Source organism: Mustela nivalis (genome assembly GCF_964662115.1).
Source record: "Mustela nivalis genome assembly, chromosome: 2".
Taxonomy (NCBI): domain Eukaryota; kingdom Metazoa; phylum Chordata; class Mammalia; order Carnivora; family Mustelidae; genus Mustela; species Mustela nivalis.
Genome location: NC_139021.1, coordinates 177623891 through 177642335, shown reverse-complemented (window position 1 = coordinate 177642335; position 18445 = coordinate 177623891). Strand labels below are relative to the sequence as shown.

Genomic DNA, 18445 nt, shown 5'->3' with positions numbered 1-18445 from the left:
CCTCAGATTGTTTTTCAGAGTCCACAGTCTCTCATGGTTCACCTCCCCTTCCAATTTACCCCAACTCCCTTCTCTTCTCTAACTCCCCTTGTCCTCGATGCTTTTTGTTATGCTCCACAAATAAGTGAAACCATATGATAATTGACTCTCTTTGCTTGACTTATTTCACTCAGCATAATCTCTTCCAGTCCTGTCCATGGCCACTACATACTCTTAAATATACATCTTTTTGCACACATACTAATATTTCTGCAGGACACAGTCCTAAAAGAATTGCTCTAAGACCATGTGAGTTTGCCTGGCAAAAGACAAGTCGTAGACCACAGCCTCCTAACCTCAGCTGCATGTAGTGTTACTGTGTCTTCCTGAGGCTCAAGAGCAGAATTTCAGCTCTAACCTGAGGATTTGGAGATCGGAGTAATGATGGTAACTGAATCCATGCACGTGGGTGAAGTTTCCTAGGAAGAAAGTGTAGCGGGGCAGAGGGGATGACCTAGAACAGAACAGTGTCTGCCTCCCAGCGTCTGACGGTCTGCTGGAGAACTGGCCTGGTGGAAAGAGAAGACCCGGGACGAGTGTTGTCAGAAAGGCTGGAGCGGATTTCAGGGAAGAGGACGTGCTCCTCTGAGTTTACACTCTGCTGAGGGAGATGAAAGCTGAAATGTGTTCATTATATTCAAGAGCAGGGAGACCTTTGACCTTAGTGAGCAGAGTGGACTTGACGGAGCAAGACACGCATGGCAATAGATTGTTCAGTGAGTGGGAGGCGAGGAAATGGCCACTAAGTAAATATCCTTTAAAGAGGGAGAGAAAAGTGGAATGAACTAGCTGGAGGGTAAACGCAGACTACAGAGTTTTGTCTGTTTCTGCCGGAACGCGGTCTTAAGCTTTTGTGAAAGGGAGTAGAAAGGAACTAGTGAAAAAAAAAAAAAAGGATTGCAGGAGATGTTGTAATTTACAGCAATGGTATGCAGATCGGGTGCAGGCCAAGCATGGGGAAGAGGACACATTTCCAGATCGAGACCTTTGGCAAAGAAAAGTGAATTTGTATTTGCTCTAAAGGCAAAAATACTATAATTTTGAATTGAATTTTATGCCCCTGGAAGTTCTCAAAAGTTTTGCTCTGTTTGAAGGTACTTTTGGCAGTTTGTAGCTCAATTCCAAATCCCTTGGATGGAATCAGAATTAACCCAATGCCAGGTTCATTTGTTGGAAATAAGCGTTGCGGCTAGTTTTCATTGTAAATGGTTTTATGACTCAGTGAGGTCACATACAAGTGACGTTACCGATGAGATTACCTGTATCATGGTAATAACTTTCATGAATTGTCAAATACCAAATTTCAAGCTATTGATTTAAAAAAAACTAATTTGTCCAACCAACTAAACATCATAGATCATAAAATGAACTAATTCAGTGTCTTTGATAATCAAAATATCAGCTATCCATGTATCGACTAACTTTAAAAGCAGTATTATCCTTTCCTTTGCCTTTTTTCAGATCTAATAAGTATTAAGATTTTTATTCTTAGTCTTGATAGCTGAATTTCCAGATCTCTGACATGTTGGAAGAAACAGAAGCTGAAAATACCTCGAGGCTTGTAGTGATGGGAATATGTCAGAACAAAATTCAAAAATTAGAAAGAAAATTACAGATGTAATGCTGGGATTTCAGAATCCACAAATGCAATATGATGAGAAGCTGAAGAAAACAGTTTAGCATCTGTTAATTTTTTATTTTCAAATTTCATATTTTCAGAGAAATTATAAGACTAATCCAGAGAACCTCTCCACACCCTTCATCCGGATTCCTCACTTGTGAATACTGGCCTTCTTACTCCCCTCCTTTATTCTGTATTTTTTTCTGAACCCTTTGAGAATAAGTTGCAGATATATTGCTCCATCATCCGTAAGTATTTCAGTGTGTATTGCCTGAAAACAAGGATATTTTCCTACATAACCAGCCATCCAGACCAGGAAAGTAGCAAGCAGTGTTACATTACCACCATCTACTCCATACACCCTGCTCCGATTTCCCAGATTTTCCTAGTAATGTCCTTTATGACACAAAAATGCATGCACACACATGCAAACCTACTCTCCGTTTTCCTTCTTCTTCTTGTTTTAATCCAGGGTGCAAGACAGGATTGTGTGCTGCTTTACTGTCATGTCTCTTCAGTCTCCTTTCGGAACTGGGAACAGTTTTTAGTATATACCCCTGTCTTTTGTTACCTTGACATTTTCAAAGGTACATTCCAGTCACTTTATAGAACATTCCTCAGTTCTGTTCATCAGATGTTTCCTCATAATGAGATGTAGGTTACATGGTTTTGGCAAGAATACCCTAGAACGGGCGCTGTGTTCTTACTGCGTCATGTGAGGGAGTGGGAAATGCACGCTGTCCATCCAGCTCACTGCTGGGCACGGGAATTTATATCACATGGAAAAGTAATAGGTGCCAAGATCCACTCTAAAATCAGTAAGTATTTTGCATATGTTAATTACTGATGAATATCTTATTGGGAGATACTTTGAGACAGTGTAAATATCCTGTTCTATCAAACTTACGTCACTAGTTTTTACATCTACTAACGATGCTTCTTTATTGAATCATTTATTACTGAGATAGCTGCTGAATGAGGATTTTCTGATTCCTTCATTCCTTCTACTTCCCTTGATTGCTATTCTGCTGGAAGAGAGAGCATCCCTTCTCGTTGTTCATTTATATCCGTGTGGAATCCTAGAATCCTAGCGTTTTAGTCAATGTATTATAATCCATTGCTCTCGTTACTTATCGTGAATGCTCACATTTTCTCAGATTTAGCCAGTGGGAACCTTTTCAAGGTGACTCCTGTGTTCTTTTGATATCTCCCCATCCTTGTTTGAGCATTTAATTACTTTGTGGCCCCAGATATTCCAGGCTCATCTTGTACATCACCTGAGCCAGCTCCGCATTCAGGCCTTTCTTTGAGGAGCTCTTATTTTTGTCATGGAGAGTATATTTGGAAAACCAGATCTGGACAGTAAGTGTGCTCATCACTCCAGGGCTTTCTTTGCTTCCAAGTCCTCTTAGCAGACAGATCTAGAACAGAATGGTGTGTGTGTGTGCATGCACAGGTGTGCACACATACACACTTCTATTTTTACAGCTGCTTGTCTATAAAATGTATAAGAACCATGAGTTTTCACCAGTAGCTCCAGTTCTAATCCAACACAGTAGAATTTGTTCTAGTCTTCTCTCTCTCTCTCTCTCTCTCTCTCTCTCTCTCCCTTCTCTGACAGAGCAACCTGACTCCCATTTTTCTCAATATATGTATTTATATAACTGGTTCCCTGGCATGTTACTAATCACGTGACCACACAGGTCAGAGGTGGCCCAGTCCTGCTGGCTCTGAACTTGCCAGACCACCTCTTTGGCTGCAGACCCAGCCCCTGCACGCAACAGCAGCCATGCAGACCAGCTTCCCCTTTGTCTTGGAGAAATTCTGTAATGGCATGTTTTGTGTGTTTTACTGGACATTTCTTTCATTATATTGTCATCAGTTTTTAAATGTAGCCTTTCTTAGGTTAAACACTGATGGTGAAATAGGAAGTATTTAAGAGTATTCAAGGGTTGGGGCATCTGGGTGGCTCAGTCATTAAGCGTCTGCCTTCAGCTCAGGGCATGATTCCAGGATCTTGGAATTGAGCCCCACATCAGGCTCCCTGGTTGGCGGGAAGCCTACTTTTCCCTCTCCAACTCCTCCTGCTTGTGTTCCCTCTCTCACTGTCTCTCACTGTCAAATAAATAAATAAAATCTTTAAAAAAAAATTGGGGCTCCTGGGTGGCTCAGTGGGTTAAAGCCTCTGCCTTCGGCTCGGGTCATGATCCCAAGGTCCTGGGATCGAGCCCCGCATCGGGCTCTCTGCTCAGCGGGGAGCCTGCTTCCTCCTCTCTCTCTCTCTTCCTGCCTCTCTGCCTACTTATGATGTCTGTCAAATAAATAAATAAATAAACAAATAAATAAATAAATTTTTTTTAAAAAGTGACTGGCAATATCATTCCTTATGGATGATGAAGATTTGTAATTCTCCCTGATTGCTTTTGGATTCTCAAAGCAATTTTTGGAGGCTCCCACCATCTGTGCTTGAAGAATTAGCTGACTGACCCGAGTTCATTTCTGACACAGGTACTGCGTGTTCCCTTGCCGAGCCCTGTGCTCCCCAGACTGCACATTCCTTTGACACATTCTCCCCACCCTCCTCCACAGTGATCAGAACATTTGTTAATACCTCCTCTCACTCGAGAATATTCTAAATCATATTTGGTTTTGAACTTTCCAGAGTTGCATTTGGTTTCAAAGTTGAGTTCAATCATGTCTCTCTTCACAATTTCACATTCATTCTGTCACAACTTCCCCCAACTGTGTTTAGCTTCATTCATGTTGCCAGGTCCGCCACCTGAGCCACCTTCTTCACAAGAAACATTAAGTATGTAACTTCTCTTCATCTTTATGTAATAATGCAGTGGCAATAAATAATGAAGTTAGGAAAATAGACTGTTTCATCATTTTCAGGAAAGCATAGATGTTATAAGAATAATGAATAAGTCAAATCCCCATAAGAAGAAGTGAAGCCTTGATCTCTAGATTCTTTTCCTTGGAAAATACCTGTGATGCACGGTTCCTCTTTTGTGACTAAAAATCAAGCAGTCGTGGCCCCTCATGACGAGGTTTCCTGAAGACTAAAACATCATTGATCTAACAGTACATTTGTATTGCCGGTGATCAGATGCTCAACTCAGAGTTCGAAGGATTGCTTTTGGTTTTTAGTTTATGAAATTAAATTTTGATCCATTAGAGAAAGGAAAGGTAGAAGAGGTCCTTGTTGACACACATGTCCTTTTTTTTAATCAAGATTTCATTTATTTACTTGAGAGAGTGCTTGAGCAGGGGGAGTGGGAGAGGGAGAAGCAGACTCCCCACTGATCAGGGAGCCCGATACAGGGCTCGATCCTGTGACTCCAGGATCATGACCTGAGCTGAAGGCAGACGCTCAACCAGCTGAGCCACCCAGGCGCTCTGGCACACATTTCCTAGACCTCGCAGTAAGCTCCCAGTTTCCCTTGGATGAGATGACAAATGGTCGTTAATTTAGAATGGCTTCTTTTTCTGGTCTCTTTGGGATCCCATCAAGAAGACGCCTGTTTTGCTGTATGGATTGAACTGTAGAGGGTTTTGTCTACAAGCACTGATGGCATTTCCCAGGCAAGCGAGTCAGTGTGATCACACGAGGTTTTGTGAGGATGGAGATGCTTTTTTTTTTTTTTTTCAACTGTAGTAAATAAATCATAACTCTTTTTTGTTGTTTAAAGTATCTGGCAGAATTTTTCTTGTTTACGTCTTAAATTGGTTTTAATAAATGGGCTAGGAATCAGAATTGGCCTTCACTGCAAATGTAACTGGTGAGAATAACACTGCAGAGTGTTAAGCCCAGAAGCAATATTGTCTATGTCTATGATAATCGGTGGTTTCTGAAGTGGTGTGTTTTTGTTTTTGTTTTTAATAATTAAACTTTATTTTTTATTTATTTTTTAGAGAGAGGGAGAAGGCACATGTGAGTGGGGGCGGGGGGCAAAGGGAGCAGGGGAACATCTTAAGCCAGGTCCACACTGAGTGTGGACACCAATGTGGGGCTCGATCTCAGGACACTGAGATCACAACCCTGAGACAAAATCAAAAGTCAGACACTTAACCCACCAAGCCACCAAGGAACCCCTGGTTTCTGAAGTTTAATACAGTATACCCATTGAAAGGGTGATTGATTTCACTTTCTGGCCTTAATTTTAAGTTATGGATAGAGTGTGATCCCAAGGGGCACCTGGGTGGCTCAGTGGGTTAAAGCCTCTACCTTCGGCTCAGGTCATGATCCCAGGGTCCTGGGATCGAGCCCCGCATCGGGCTGTCTGCTCCGCGGAGAGCCTGCTTCCTCCTCTCTCTGTCTCTGCCTGCCTCTCTGCCTGCTTGTGATCTCTGTCTGTCAAAAAAAAAAAAAAAAAAAAAAGAGTGTGATCCCAAACTCCTGATATCCAAATGCATCCTCTGAAATTGTTAAGCGCTGGTAATGTGGATGGGAGGCAGGGAGAAGTTGGGAGAGAAAGGGTTCTGTGTGAGGGCTGACAACGCTCTATTTGTTTATTTCTAGATTATTTGAATATTTACAAGCATTACTTTTATGATTAAAAAGATATAAAATTTAAGAATGAATGTGCGTATTAGAGTATTTGGTAATTTTGGTGACTAATTACCAGAAAATTTGTTGCATGAGTTCAAGTTATTGAAGTGTCAGGTTTGTTTGTTTTTTTAAAGAGTTTATTTATTTGACAGAGATCACAGAGAGGCAGAGAGGCAGGCAGAGAGAGAGGGTGAAGCCGGCTCCCCACCAAGCAGAGAGCCTGATGCAGGGCTCAATCCCAGAACCCTGAGATCATGACCTGAGCCGAAGGCAGAGGCTTAACCCACTGAGCCACCCAGGCGCCCCGAAATGTCAGGTTTTAAAAAATTCATAAAAGTGTGTCTTTCATTTTCATTCATTTCTGCTACTATATGTCCTGTAGCTCTGTATCCCCTTTTTCTGACAGTTCTAGAGGCGTATCTTTGGTATGTTTGGGTAGGCAGAGTTCTAGGTTACATTTCAAGTTTGACTTGCAATTTAGGTCTTTTGAGGTGGGGGAGAGAAAGGCTGTTGGTGCGGCTTCTTACCTGTGTTACGGTTCAGTGCCTTTTTAAAGGTCAGAGTGTTTTAACGGGGAAATTGAAGAATTGAGGCAATTAAGAAAACTATTTGTATTTCAGCAAATCAGTAAAAAGCTTCAGATAAGTGAATTGACTATAGAGTCAGTGCTGTGTTAAACAACATGACAATAACACTAACCCCACGAACGTCCAAAGTTATTTAAACACCAAGACCAAATACATTTGCATCTCCAAATAATACTACAGAGGATTAGGAGAGGATTCTAAAACTGATCATTACCTCTTTTTTGTCGTTACATATGATGTTAAAAAGGGAATAGCTGGTCAATGGCTGCTTTTTATGTTTAAGATTTTATTTATTCATCAGAGAGAGACAGACGGAGCATGAGCAGGGGAGAGAGGCGGAGGGAGAAGCAGACTCCCCGCTGAGCTGGGAGCCCGGCATGGGGCTTGATCCCAGGACCCTGGGACCATGCCCCGAGCCGAAAGCAGACGTTCAACCATCTGAGCCACCAGGCACCCCCCAATACCTACTTTTTTTTTTCTTTTTTTTTTTTTTTTTTGACAGAGATCGCAAGTAGGCAGAGAGGCAGGCAAAGAGAGAGGAGGAAGCAGGCTCCCCACCATGCAGAGATCCTGATACAGGGCTCGATCCCAGGACCTTGGGATCATGATCTGAGTCGAAGGCAGAGGCTTTAACCCACTGAACCACCCAAGTGCCTCCCCCACCACAATACCTACTTTTTACTTTGACTCAGAACAAGGCCTCAAAAGTATTTGGAGTAAAAAGAACTGGGGAGCTTGATTGATTTCTGTGCTATAAGGTTCTCTGAAAATGCTATAAATTAATTTAGAAGTTCTATGAAAATTAATTAACTCTGTATGTTTTCACAATGGATGCAGCAGCATGGGGTCACAAGCCAATGTGGAATTTGGTGGTTGAAGCTCACGTATTTGTAGCCCTTCTCCCAGATTTGACACCATTTCATGTGGAAACTCTCCCTGTAATCTTAAAGAGAAATGAACTCTCTATTTTGACAAATGAGACGATTTCGGAGCAAAAAGGTGCTTTTGTGACAGCACTGGGACAGGGCTCGGCAGGCAGAGGTGCGTGTCTGCTGTAGGAAGCTGCTGGGTATGTGCTTAGTGCTCAAGGCGGAGAGGCTGTGCAGGGAGTAGGAGATCATAAATCCCCGTGAATTTCTACTCATAAAACTACTTCTGCAGCGTTTCTCCAGTGCTTATCATTCAGCTTGATGTTAACTATCGGTGAGATGTACAGGCAGTCATGAGACCCTTTAAGAATGTAGTAACCGGCACGTATTTGATCCTTATCGGAGCTATGCAGGCTGGAGGTCAGCCTTCGGGGCTAAAGGGGAACATTTTTCTGCTGCTGTCTCTCAGCAGACATACTTTAAAATTCCAATTTAAAAAATTCAAAGGCTTTAGATTTAGAAGATATTGTACAGTTTTGCCAGTGTTCTTGCTCCTTGGCTGCTCTCAGTGACCTTTACCAGTTTTCTATTTGTATCAGGCTCTAAATGTACTCGAGCCTACCTTTTTTCTGCTGCATTTATACGCAGGTGACGGAGTTAGTTGTTTGTGTTGCAGTGTGTGGAATAAACATTCCCAGAGCTGGCATCAGGAACCAGGCCATTGCCCTTTTCCTTTGTCACTTACCCTAATAAGGGGTGCGGAAACCTAGCAGATGCAAAATATTTCATTGTGTTGAAGTATGTGGGTTTCCTGCTTCAGCTGGACAAAGTAATTTGTTGAACACACAAATTTTGAAGTCGGTGTGTTCAACCAGAGCACCAAAACCACTTCCGGCACTGACAACAGTGAACATTGAATGCAGGGATTCGGTGACGAGAGTGGTGCTGCTGAGAGCTGGGCAAGGCACAGAGTGACCCAGAGACGAGCAACCGCTGGAAGCCACGGCCTCTTCTGGGCCACCCTGCGCCACCCCAGGGCTACCACTCGAAGCTGGAACCTTAACCACTTCAAGCGTAGCCGGAGCTGCTGCCGAAAAGCAGAGCCGAGAAAGAAAGAGGCCGGGTTTGGGGGAGAAACCCTGGCTCCGTCTCCCCCCACCCCTGGGTCCAGCCTCCTGCAGCGCAGAGCCAAGCAGTAGAAAAGCAGGAAGGACAGACGGGCCCAGGCATGGCGCTGGAGCTAAATCAAGGAGTGGGAGGTGGGATCCCTGCCTCTCCAGATTCGGTCCCCCTTCACCTTGATCTCCCCCGACTGTGTCCTGGGTAACGTGAAAATCTAAAACTACACTGGCACTGGTTCTGAGGACATGAAGACTCTCTGGCTGGCATCCCTGGTGTCCCCTGTCCTTGCATCTGCCTGCCTTCCCACGTAGGGTTCTCAGTGGACCAGTGTGCCGTTCTCTGACAACGGAGAACTTCTTTTGGGATAATAGTACATGATGAGCTTGCATCTCCCTCTAACAAATTTCTGAACAGATGTAGAGTATAATTTTGGAATGCCCTAACTCATTTTATCACTTTCTGATGATTGAGATCAGCTGACTGACTTCTGTCTCTTCTGAAACTGATGCTGGATGGTTAATCCAGACTAATTAATGAATACCCAGTAGAAGAAACAGCTTCAGTTAAGGAAGAATAAACATTTAACTGTTGCTTCAATTTCACAATAAAATGGCATGTAATTCAGTTCAAATGTTTAAAAACATAGAGCCTTCTGTGAGATGCCCAATAAAATGTTGAATTTATAGCAACTCTTTTGTGAAACTATGATGACTTTTATTTGACTTGAAGAAGTTTATTGCTGAAAGATCCTGAGAAATCTTCTAAAAGAATCCTTTTGTTGAAAAGGAAATTAGCATTTCCACTTCTCAGTTTCAGAAGACCTAAATTAATTTTTTTTAAGATTTTATTTATTTAATTGATAAAAGACGCAGGGAGAGAGGGAACACAAGCAGGCAGAGTGGGAGAGGGAGAAGCAGGCTTTCCGCCAACAGGGAGCCCCATGCAGGGCTCTATGCCAGGACCCTGGGATCATGACCCGAGCCGAAGGCAGATGCCCAACAACTGAGCCACCCAAGCACCCCAACCCAAATTAATTTTTTAAAAATGCCTAAATCAACCTTAAAAACAACTGTTTAAAATTATAAAAGCCTTATGCCAATTACAGAAAATCCAAGAAATGATGAGAGTATGCGTATGCGTGTGTTTCCGCCAGTGTGAAAGTCTCCCTACATGCGCCTGCCTCCCGAGGTAGACTCGCTCATTCGTACAGCGAGAATGTATAGAGCACCTGCCATCAGCTGTTGTACTGGACACGGAGGAAATATTAGTGGGCAAAACAGTCACAATGTTTCATTCAATTTGTATTCACACAGGACTTTGTAGTGGGAAAGGAATCAGGCAATAACTACGTGTGTCACGTGGTAGTCAGTGCAGTGAAGGCAGTTAAGGAGCGCAAGGGGAGCCGGGGCGCTGGTTTATAGAGAGTTCGGGAAGACCCTCTGAGGAGCCAACCTCTGACGTCATCTGAGGAAGCAGGAGAGTGAGCTGGGTTTTTTCTGGGGGAAAGAAAGGGAATGGGGAGAAGTAACTGTAAAAAGGTTCTTGCGTATTCGCTCGGATTTGTTGTGTGCATATACTAGGCTTATAAAGACCAGTAGTTTACCTTGTGCCTCCGTTTTTTTGTTTGTTTGTTTGTTTTTCACTTAACAATCTGCCTTCCTTTGTCTTTTTGATAGCTGTGTAGCATTTTATCACATGCCTGTACCTTAACACATCTGGCCAGTTCTCCGTTGGTGAATCCGTGCGTTGTTTCCAGGTCCTCGGTACCGCTGAGTGTGGCTCTAAACCCGCTTATGCTCGCATATAAATACTAGCGTGTGTGTTTCTCTGTTCTCAACCCACCTTGTTTTTTAAATTATTTTCTTAGGAGTTTATCTATTCATTTGTTTTAGAGAGAGAGCGCGCGCGCTCGAGTGCGGGGAGGAGCAGAGGGGGAGGGACCGGGAGGTGGAAAAAAATCTCAAGAAGACCCGTGCCGAGGGGCTGGATTTCATGACCCTGAGATTTCAAAACCAAGAGCTGGGCGCTCAACCGACTGAGCCACCCAGGCGTCCCAACTCAACCGACTTTAAAAGGCTTAAGAAACTACCGATGCTCAGGTTTTATTCAGACCAGTTACTAAATCAGGATAGTCTGGAGGAGGGATCTAGGACTTTTTTGGTATTTTTTAAAGGTTCCTTGGATGATTCCAGTATGTGGTCAGGGTTGAGAACCGCAGCTATAGGATGATTCTTACAAGTGACCTGGCTGAGTCAGTGATAAAAGACATGGTACATTTTAGTTGATAGTGTCAAGTTGTTCTGTGTATTAGTTAGAATTAGGAGCAGCTGCCAATAGTAGAAATCTAAATTCAGAGGTGCTTGGGTGGCTCAGTGGGTTAAAGTCTCTAATTCGGCTCAGGTCATGATCCCAGGGTCCTGGGATCAAGTTCCTGCAGGGGGCTCTCTGCTCAGCAGGGAGCCTGTTTCCTCCTCTCCCTGCCTGATTCTCTGCCTTCTTGTGATCTCCTTCTGTCAAATAAATAAAATCTTTTAAAAAATAAAAAATAAAAAATAAAGAAGACATCTAAAGTCAGTTGGCTTAAACTAGATCGTTTCATTTTTTTATGAAATTCTTTACATAGGCAGACCAGGACTAGAGTTGTGTTACACGGAGTCCTCAGGTACCTGGGTTCCTTCTGGCTTTTGTTTTTGCTGACCTAAGGGAAATCTTCTAATCTCAAGCTTAAGAGAGACAGAGAGAGACAGAAGAGGGGTCAGGGCTTCTGCCACGACTTCCATGATGCAGGCAGCACAATGAGGGAAGAAGGGTTGAAGGGCACAGACCAGCTGTTTTCTTAAAAGATGCCTAGAAACTTCCACAGAACACTTCCACTTGTGTCCCGTGGGCCAGAGCTTGGTCACAGGGCCGGACCCAACTGCAGGGGAAGCTGGACACAGGCTTTCCTCCAGGTGACCGGTGTGTCCTGTAGAAGCCAGGGCTTTGCTTATCTGAAAAAGGAGAAGAACCGGGAGCCACAGCCACCAGCCGCCCCTGCCCTGTCCCCCTCCCCAGGGCTGTGAGCTCTGCCCTCCGTCCCCAGACCCTTCATGCCCCAGGGCCAGGACCTGCCCCGCTGGCGTTCGCCCAGGCCTCCCAGTCACAGAAAGCTTCGCTGCAGCGCGGGGAACCTCAGGACATCGGCCGGGGGGAGACGCAGAGTCAGTGCAGTTCGGCCCCAGGAAGGACGGTGGCAGCGGCTGTCCTCGGACGTTCCCGCTCCCCCGGGGGAGGGCCTCTTCCTGCCAGCGGGTGTCGGTCCCCGCCGTCCCCGCTCGGACATCCTGAAGGACGCGTCTTCCTCCCTCATTCCTATCGCGGGAATTACCGTTCCCTTCGGGGACGAGAGTAGCGTGACCGTGACTTGGTGTAATGCGTCTTCTTTGCCCTTGCAGTGGACGAAGGTCGCAGCCAGGAGCCCGACCGGCTGCAGGTGTTCCACAAGAAAGCCATCCTGCCCTACGGCGTGTACAAGAGGCAGCACAAGGCGGCGGCCGAGGAGGCGGCGGTGCTGCAGTACGCGCGGCTGGTGGGGCAGGCGTGCGCCGAGCGGATGCTGCTGCTGCGGAACTGAGGCGGCCGCGCCCCCCGCGCCTCCCCCTGCGCACCCCCCACGCACCCCCCACGCGCACCCCCCGCGCACCCCCCACGCGCCGAGCGGATGCTGCTGCTGCGGAACTGAGGCGGCCGCGCCCCCGCGCCTCCCCCTGCGCACCCCCCGCACACCCCCCACGCACCCCCCACGCACCCCCGCGCCCCGGGGACGCCCCGGCCTGCCCACAGATGAGATATTTTTTATTTTGACTCTTCTATGGCTTTTCTAAACCATTTTGTGGCGGTGTTTGCGTGAGAGGCCCCGGCCCCTGTAAAGATTTGAAAAACGGGTCGTGACCTGGCCTCGTCGCGGGGGGTCTCTCGTTCCGGAAGTTTGTTTTATGAACAAGATACGGTATCGACGTCTCGTGTTAATATTTTGGAAAGTAAAAGGAGCGGGTGGATCTTAAGTCGTCTAAACATCGTCTTGCTTTTTTGGTCCAAGAGCTCACAGCCGACTGTGCTCAGAGCCGTTGGACATCGGCTGATGCCGGGCGACCGAGGGCTGCGGCAGGAGGTGGGGAGTCGGCCTGCGGCTTCGCAGACTCTCAGGAGCGCTCCGTGTGTGGTGTCCCTGCCCAAGGCTGTGTAGTTGGTAGAACACTCAGAAGATACAAACCTTAAAGGCGGTCCTGTGAACCCCAGAGGATCATTTACCCACGACAGCCCCGGTGCGGTCATGTCTGTTGTCTTGACGCAATTGTTTTTTCCTAGAATAATTAATTTTACTCTCAAAAGTATCCCAGTTTGACAACGAAGTTATGTGATTACCCTAGTTGTACATATTATTCGTTCTATTTCTAAACGAAGAAATGGAAGTTTTGGGTGGGGGGTTGTTGGTTTTTTTGTTTGGGGGGCTTTTTTTTGCCTGTTTTAGGAAAATGTGAGCTCCTGCCTTGACCTAAGACCCATCAGAAGTAACTATATGCTAAATTTTTCACTCCTTAGAACTCAGGACACTTGTCTTCGGTTATGGATTAAAAATGAGTTAATATCTGACTCCTTTTATAGCTGTGCTACAAACCACGTTTAATGAGGCATAGGAATCATTTTGACCTCTGTTCCAGGGCAGAGGTGGAGCAATCCATTTTTTGCCCTTTGATTTGGGAGTCAGCACATGCTCTCTCTGTGTCCTCTCACTTTCTTTTGGCCCCTCATCCAGTCAGCAAATGTCCCTTGTCCACCCCGGTCAGGGTTGCAGGCCCTGTGCTGGGAGGAAGGAGGCTCCGCCGCAGCAGTTCACAGAGCAGAACTGTGTTGGAGGCGATGAATGACAGAGGAGGGTTAGTTTCCTGTGCTCTCTTTCAGCTGACCCCCGGCCTTCTGCCAGCTGCTTGGCCACTGAGTTCATTCCATTCCCCATTTTGCCTGTTTCCTATCAATATTTTTAAAAAACCATATTATAAAACATAGTACTTTGAAATCTACTACTGGTTTTAATCTTTTCTTCTAAATACACTGAATTTAGATAAGACATGAGAAAATAATTTCGTTTAGATAAAACAACGATCATTAAATAATGATTTTAAAAATCACATGTCTAGAAATTCAGCATCCAAATAAACTATGTATTTATTCATTCAGAGGGTGTGTGTGTGTGTGTGTGTAAAACACTTGCCACTTGCAGGTACTTTGCCAACTGAGCTGAGAGCAGCGAGGAAAGCCATTTTCTCTGATCGCGTGGGTTTTGCATTCTTCTGAGATTTTGTTCTTCAAAGTCATCTCCCAAGAATATTTGATAGACTCTTGTTTGGAAATGCCTTCAGAATCTGTAGATTTTTTTTCTTTTTTCTCCAAAAAGAAGATAGCTTAATGTTTTTAGAATCACAAAATGGTACTCACTGTAAGCAGTTCAAATATTAATAAAACTATAAATAAGAAGGTAAAATATAATCTGAAATTCTACCATACTAGAAAAAGAGAGAATTGTTATACATCTACACACATAATGTACATAATTTGAATATACATGGAATTATGCTCTATATACTGTGCTGTGGACATAGCTGAATTTTGAAAGAAATTTCAAAGTAGGACTTCAGAAGTGTTGTGAGTGATATGAGTACCAGGAAAGTCAGCGGGGTGGGGCCGCATCTTGGTACCCTTGGCGTCGGAATGTTTTTGATGCTACCAACTGCATCACACCCTCTTTATCTCCGTGACTGGCACATGGAATAGCAGCCCTAGAGATCACAACTCTTGAGTAGCCCATGAAGAGAAAACCAGACTCTTACGTCTTACCACGACTCTGGTTTCCTCCTGCAGAATTCAGTCCGGGTTCCTTCAGAGCAAAGTGATCGATCAAATCCCCGTCTGGGAATCAGGGTCCTGCCTCTGTGGGCGGCATTCAAGGCTGGCTACAGTGACCCTCCAGAGAGAGCTGACCACAAAGCTGCTTTTGCTCAGTTGCTGTATTCATGTGCTGTTCTTTGGGGAAGAGACAGTGTATTGATCCTAATGAGTTAATTATTTGTTCTTTGGTATCCTGGCTGAGTACTGATAGCGTGCTAGAAAAGGACAGCAAGGCAAGTGACCCAACTTGGCTGGGTGACGTGCAGTGCAGCTGAGAAATCTGGTTTTATGTTCATGGCTTTCATCCAAAGAAAGACACTCGAGAACCTTTCAAAGATAGTTTCCATCTTTTCAAGGCTTTAAGCTACGCATTCACGCTCTTAGAGTTGGAGTTCCTTTCCGGATGCACGTAAATGCGTACCTGCTTCCTTGTTTCTGGAGCAGAAATGTCATCGAGGTTTTCCAAGCCACCATCTTACTTAAATTCTTCCAGTTCTGTGAGATTTTTGTTATTTTTAAAAAATGTAATCTGAGCACTTTTTAAAAAGTATTCTATAAAAGAGGCTATTACCAAATGAATATATTATTCATTTGATTAAAATTATTTAGATAAGAAATCATTACTGTTTAGCTTTGCTTTCAGACAGTGTATCCTATTTTTTATCCATTTTGCAAAATATCACTTGTGTGTGGTTTCTTAACATAGCAGAATCTATTATGTAAATGAACCTTTTCCGATGTCTGGGCAGTCTACGGTTTGATTGTATAGGCTTTGTACTATTTAAGTGTGAATAAAAATGAGGAAGAATATAATGACGAGTTATCTAGAAGGCTTTGGTGGTTGCTAACTTAAAAGAAGGAAATGAAATGGAAACATAATGTTTGAATTAGAAGTTATTCAAATGTGTGTTCTTTTCCAAAAGAAAACCAGTGACTAAAGCAAAACAAGTTTGATTGCATGTGATTTTTCTTTTGCTCTTGTGTATGCCTTTTGAACAGTCCATTTGATAAATCTTGAATGAAAAAAATAAAGCTGTTTCTATCTGCAGTGGGTTGTGCTGATCAATACTTAAAAGACATGTGTTTCCATACTTTTCAATTTTTTACTACATTTTACCTGTAATGAATATGCAGAAAACAGAGGTAGAACGTTGGCTGTATGAATCATAATATCTCATTTACAGTAACTGGGAATTCCAGATCATTTGGTTACCTAAATCAAAGCATGATGGATTCCTTTCTCAGGAGTGAACAAAAATAAATATCACTTTAAGAAAAACATCCAGATTTCACATGATAAATTAGGAAATAGACATAGGACTTAGGTGGTAAACTCAAACATAATTTCTCTCAAAAAGCTTAGTTTACAGAGAAATTCTCTTAAAATACCCCATAAAGCAAGTGTGCCTTAATCGTTCATAATAGTACACAGTATATTTAATGAACACATTTACAAGAGTTTTGTCTTTTTTACAGTAAAGAGGTCCCTGGTAGGTTTAGGATAAAATGAATCCTATTTTCCAAGTGATTTAAATGTTGGTTATAATTCCCACTGACTTTTTTTTTTTAAATCTACCGAAGAAAATACAAAATCACTTACCATGCCATCGGTAATCACCACCCCTGCCATTCATGTTTTGATGTTGTACACTCTCAAACTTTTTTCTACCTACATGTCTTTTTTCTTTTTTTAAGATTTTGTTTATTTTTATTTGAGAGACAGGTAGCTGGAGATAACACACAAGTAGTGCAGAGAGGGAGAAGCAGATTCCCCACTGAGCAGGAAACCCGATGCGGGACTTGATCTCAGGACCCTACAATCATGACCTGAGCCAAAGGCAGACACTTGACTGACTGAGCCACCCAGGCGACCCTGTCTTACTTTAAATAAAAATGGAATCATGTCATGTATATTGTTTCATAATTTTGAATGTTTTAATCCATTTGTGAACATGAAAATAAATGAAGAATATGATTTTTTTAAAAGATTTTATTTATTTATTTGACAGATAGAGATCACAAGTAGGCAGAGAGGCAGGCAGAGAGAGAGGAGGAAGCAGGCTCCCCGCTGAGCAGAGAGCCCGAAGCTGGGCTCCATCCCAGGACCCTGGGATCATGACCTGAGCTGAAGGCAGAGGCTTTAACCCACTGAGCCACCCAGGCGCCCCAAGAATATAACTGTTTTCATGGCAGTTCAGTAATAGCTGTGTCTAGTATCTTTTGAGAAAGGGGGCTCACGTGGTTCTTACTGCTCCTTTTCCTCCATCCAATGCCTTTCCCTGACAATAGGGATTTCCGCCGAGCTCTAAGGTTCAGGTATAGCTTTTAAAAGTTAGTGCCGCCTCCTCTCATTGTCCCTTAACTAAATATTTTCTGGGATACTGCCCTACCGTTTTTACAGTTTGAACACCTCTAAAATTCCCAATTAGAAAATATCTTATTTAAAAGCTTAAGGTTGGGGCGCCTGGGTGGCTCCGTGGGTTAAAGCCTCTGCCTTCAGCTCCGGTCATGATCCCGGGATCCTGGGATCGAGCTCTGCATCGGGCTCTCTGCTCGGCAGGGAGCAGGGAGCCTGCTTCCTCCTCTCTCTCTGCCTGCCTCTCTGCCTACTTGTGATCTCTGTCAAATAAATAAATAAAATCTTAAAAAAAAAAAAAAAACCTAAAAGCTTAAGGTTATTTAAAACAAATTAAGGTTCTGATTCATGGATTCTTCATACAACAGAGGCCCTTAAAATGGGTACCTGGAAAGGGTGGGCTATTACTATTAGCTCAGCCAAGTTTTTTAGTTTGAAAAACATGTTGGCTTTTTTAGATTTAATTCTAAGTAAAACGGCACTTCTGTATCCAGTTAATTGTTACAGTTGGTATCTTCAGTCCCGTCCTGTCCAGGAAATAGTTTCCTATTGACGGTCTAATTCTCAATTAGACCAAGAACTGAAGTTGCTAAATACATTTGGTATGCCAAATTTTTATTCACGGAGGGCTCCAAAATAGCTTACAGATTTTTATTGCTGGGGTTTCTCACTGTATCTCTCCACTTGCAATATGAAGAAGAAATTTCAAATGGACGCGCTGTTAAAAAACAAAACAAAACAAAACTGGGGGCACCCGGGTGGCTCAGTCAGTTAAGCGTCCGACTCTTGATTTCAGTTCAGGTCGTGATCTCAGGGTCTTGGGATCGAGCCCCACATTGGGCTCTGCGCTCAGGGAGGAGTCCGCTTGGGATTCTCTCCCTCCCCCTCCCTTCGACCCCTCTCCTTGCATGTGCTCTCTCTCTCTCTCTCTCTCTCTTTCTCTCAAATAAATAAAATCTTAAAAAAATAAATGAAACCTAGCAGAGCAAATCTTAAAAGCTATATGGCATTTATGATTTTTTTTAAATCTTTTTTTTTAAGATTTTATTTATTTATTTATTTATTTATTTATTTATAAGTAGGCAGAAAGGCAGGCAGAGAGAGAGAGAGAGAGAGAAAGAAAGAAGCAGGCTCCCCCCTGAGCAGAGAGCCCGATGCGGGACTCGATCCCAGGACCCTGAGATCATGACCCGAGCCGAAGGCAGCGGCTTAACCCACTGAGCCACCCAGGTGCCCGGCATTTATGATTTTTAATAATTACCCTTCAATATGAAATTCCATAATACATGTTTCAGCCACCTCGGAGGAGAGAAAGACATCCTTCCCTTGTCTGGTTTGCATTAAGCAGACCACGAGTGACCAGCACGAGTATCT

General features: G+C 43.8%; 1 protein-coding gene and 1 long non-coding RNA gene across 16 annotated transcripts in view; one reads left to right on the top strand and one right to left on the bottom strand.

Moving 5' to 3' along the window:
- Positions 1 to 15763, top strand: part of ATE1 (arginyltransferase 1) — a 170473-nt gene extending 154710 nt beyond the window's left edge. For 8 of the 15 annotated variants that reach the window (XM_082722687.1, XM_082722691.1, XM_082722695.1 and 5 more), the window contains one exon: positions 12225 to 12468. In XM_082722687.1, the coding sequence (XP_082578813.1) occupies positions 12225 to 12403 (179 nt within the window). In that variant the 3' untranslated portion in view covers positions 12404 to 12468. Of the gene's footprint in view, positions 1 to 12224 lie in introns of all 15 variants that reach the window. The other 7 variants (XM_082722688.1, XM_082722692.1, XM_082722681.1 and 4 more) reach the window with 2 other exon arrangements.
- LOC309860514 lies at positions 11377 to 12217 on the bottom strand. The gene is made up of 2 exons (XR_014309415.1): positions 11898 to 12217; positions 11377 to 11755 (listed from the first exon to the last, which is right to left on the bottom strand). It is a non-coding gene; the product is annotated as an uncharacterized lncRNA (long non-coding RNA).
- Positions 15764 to 18445: the final 2682 nt, after the last annotated feature.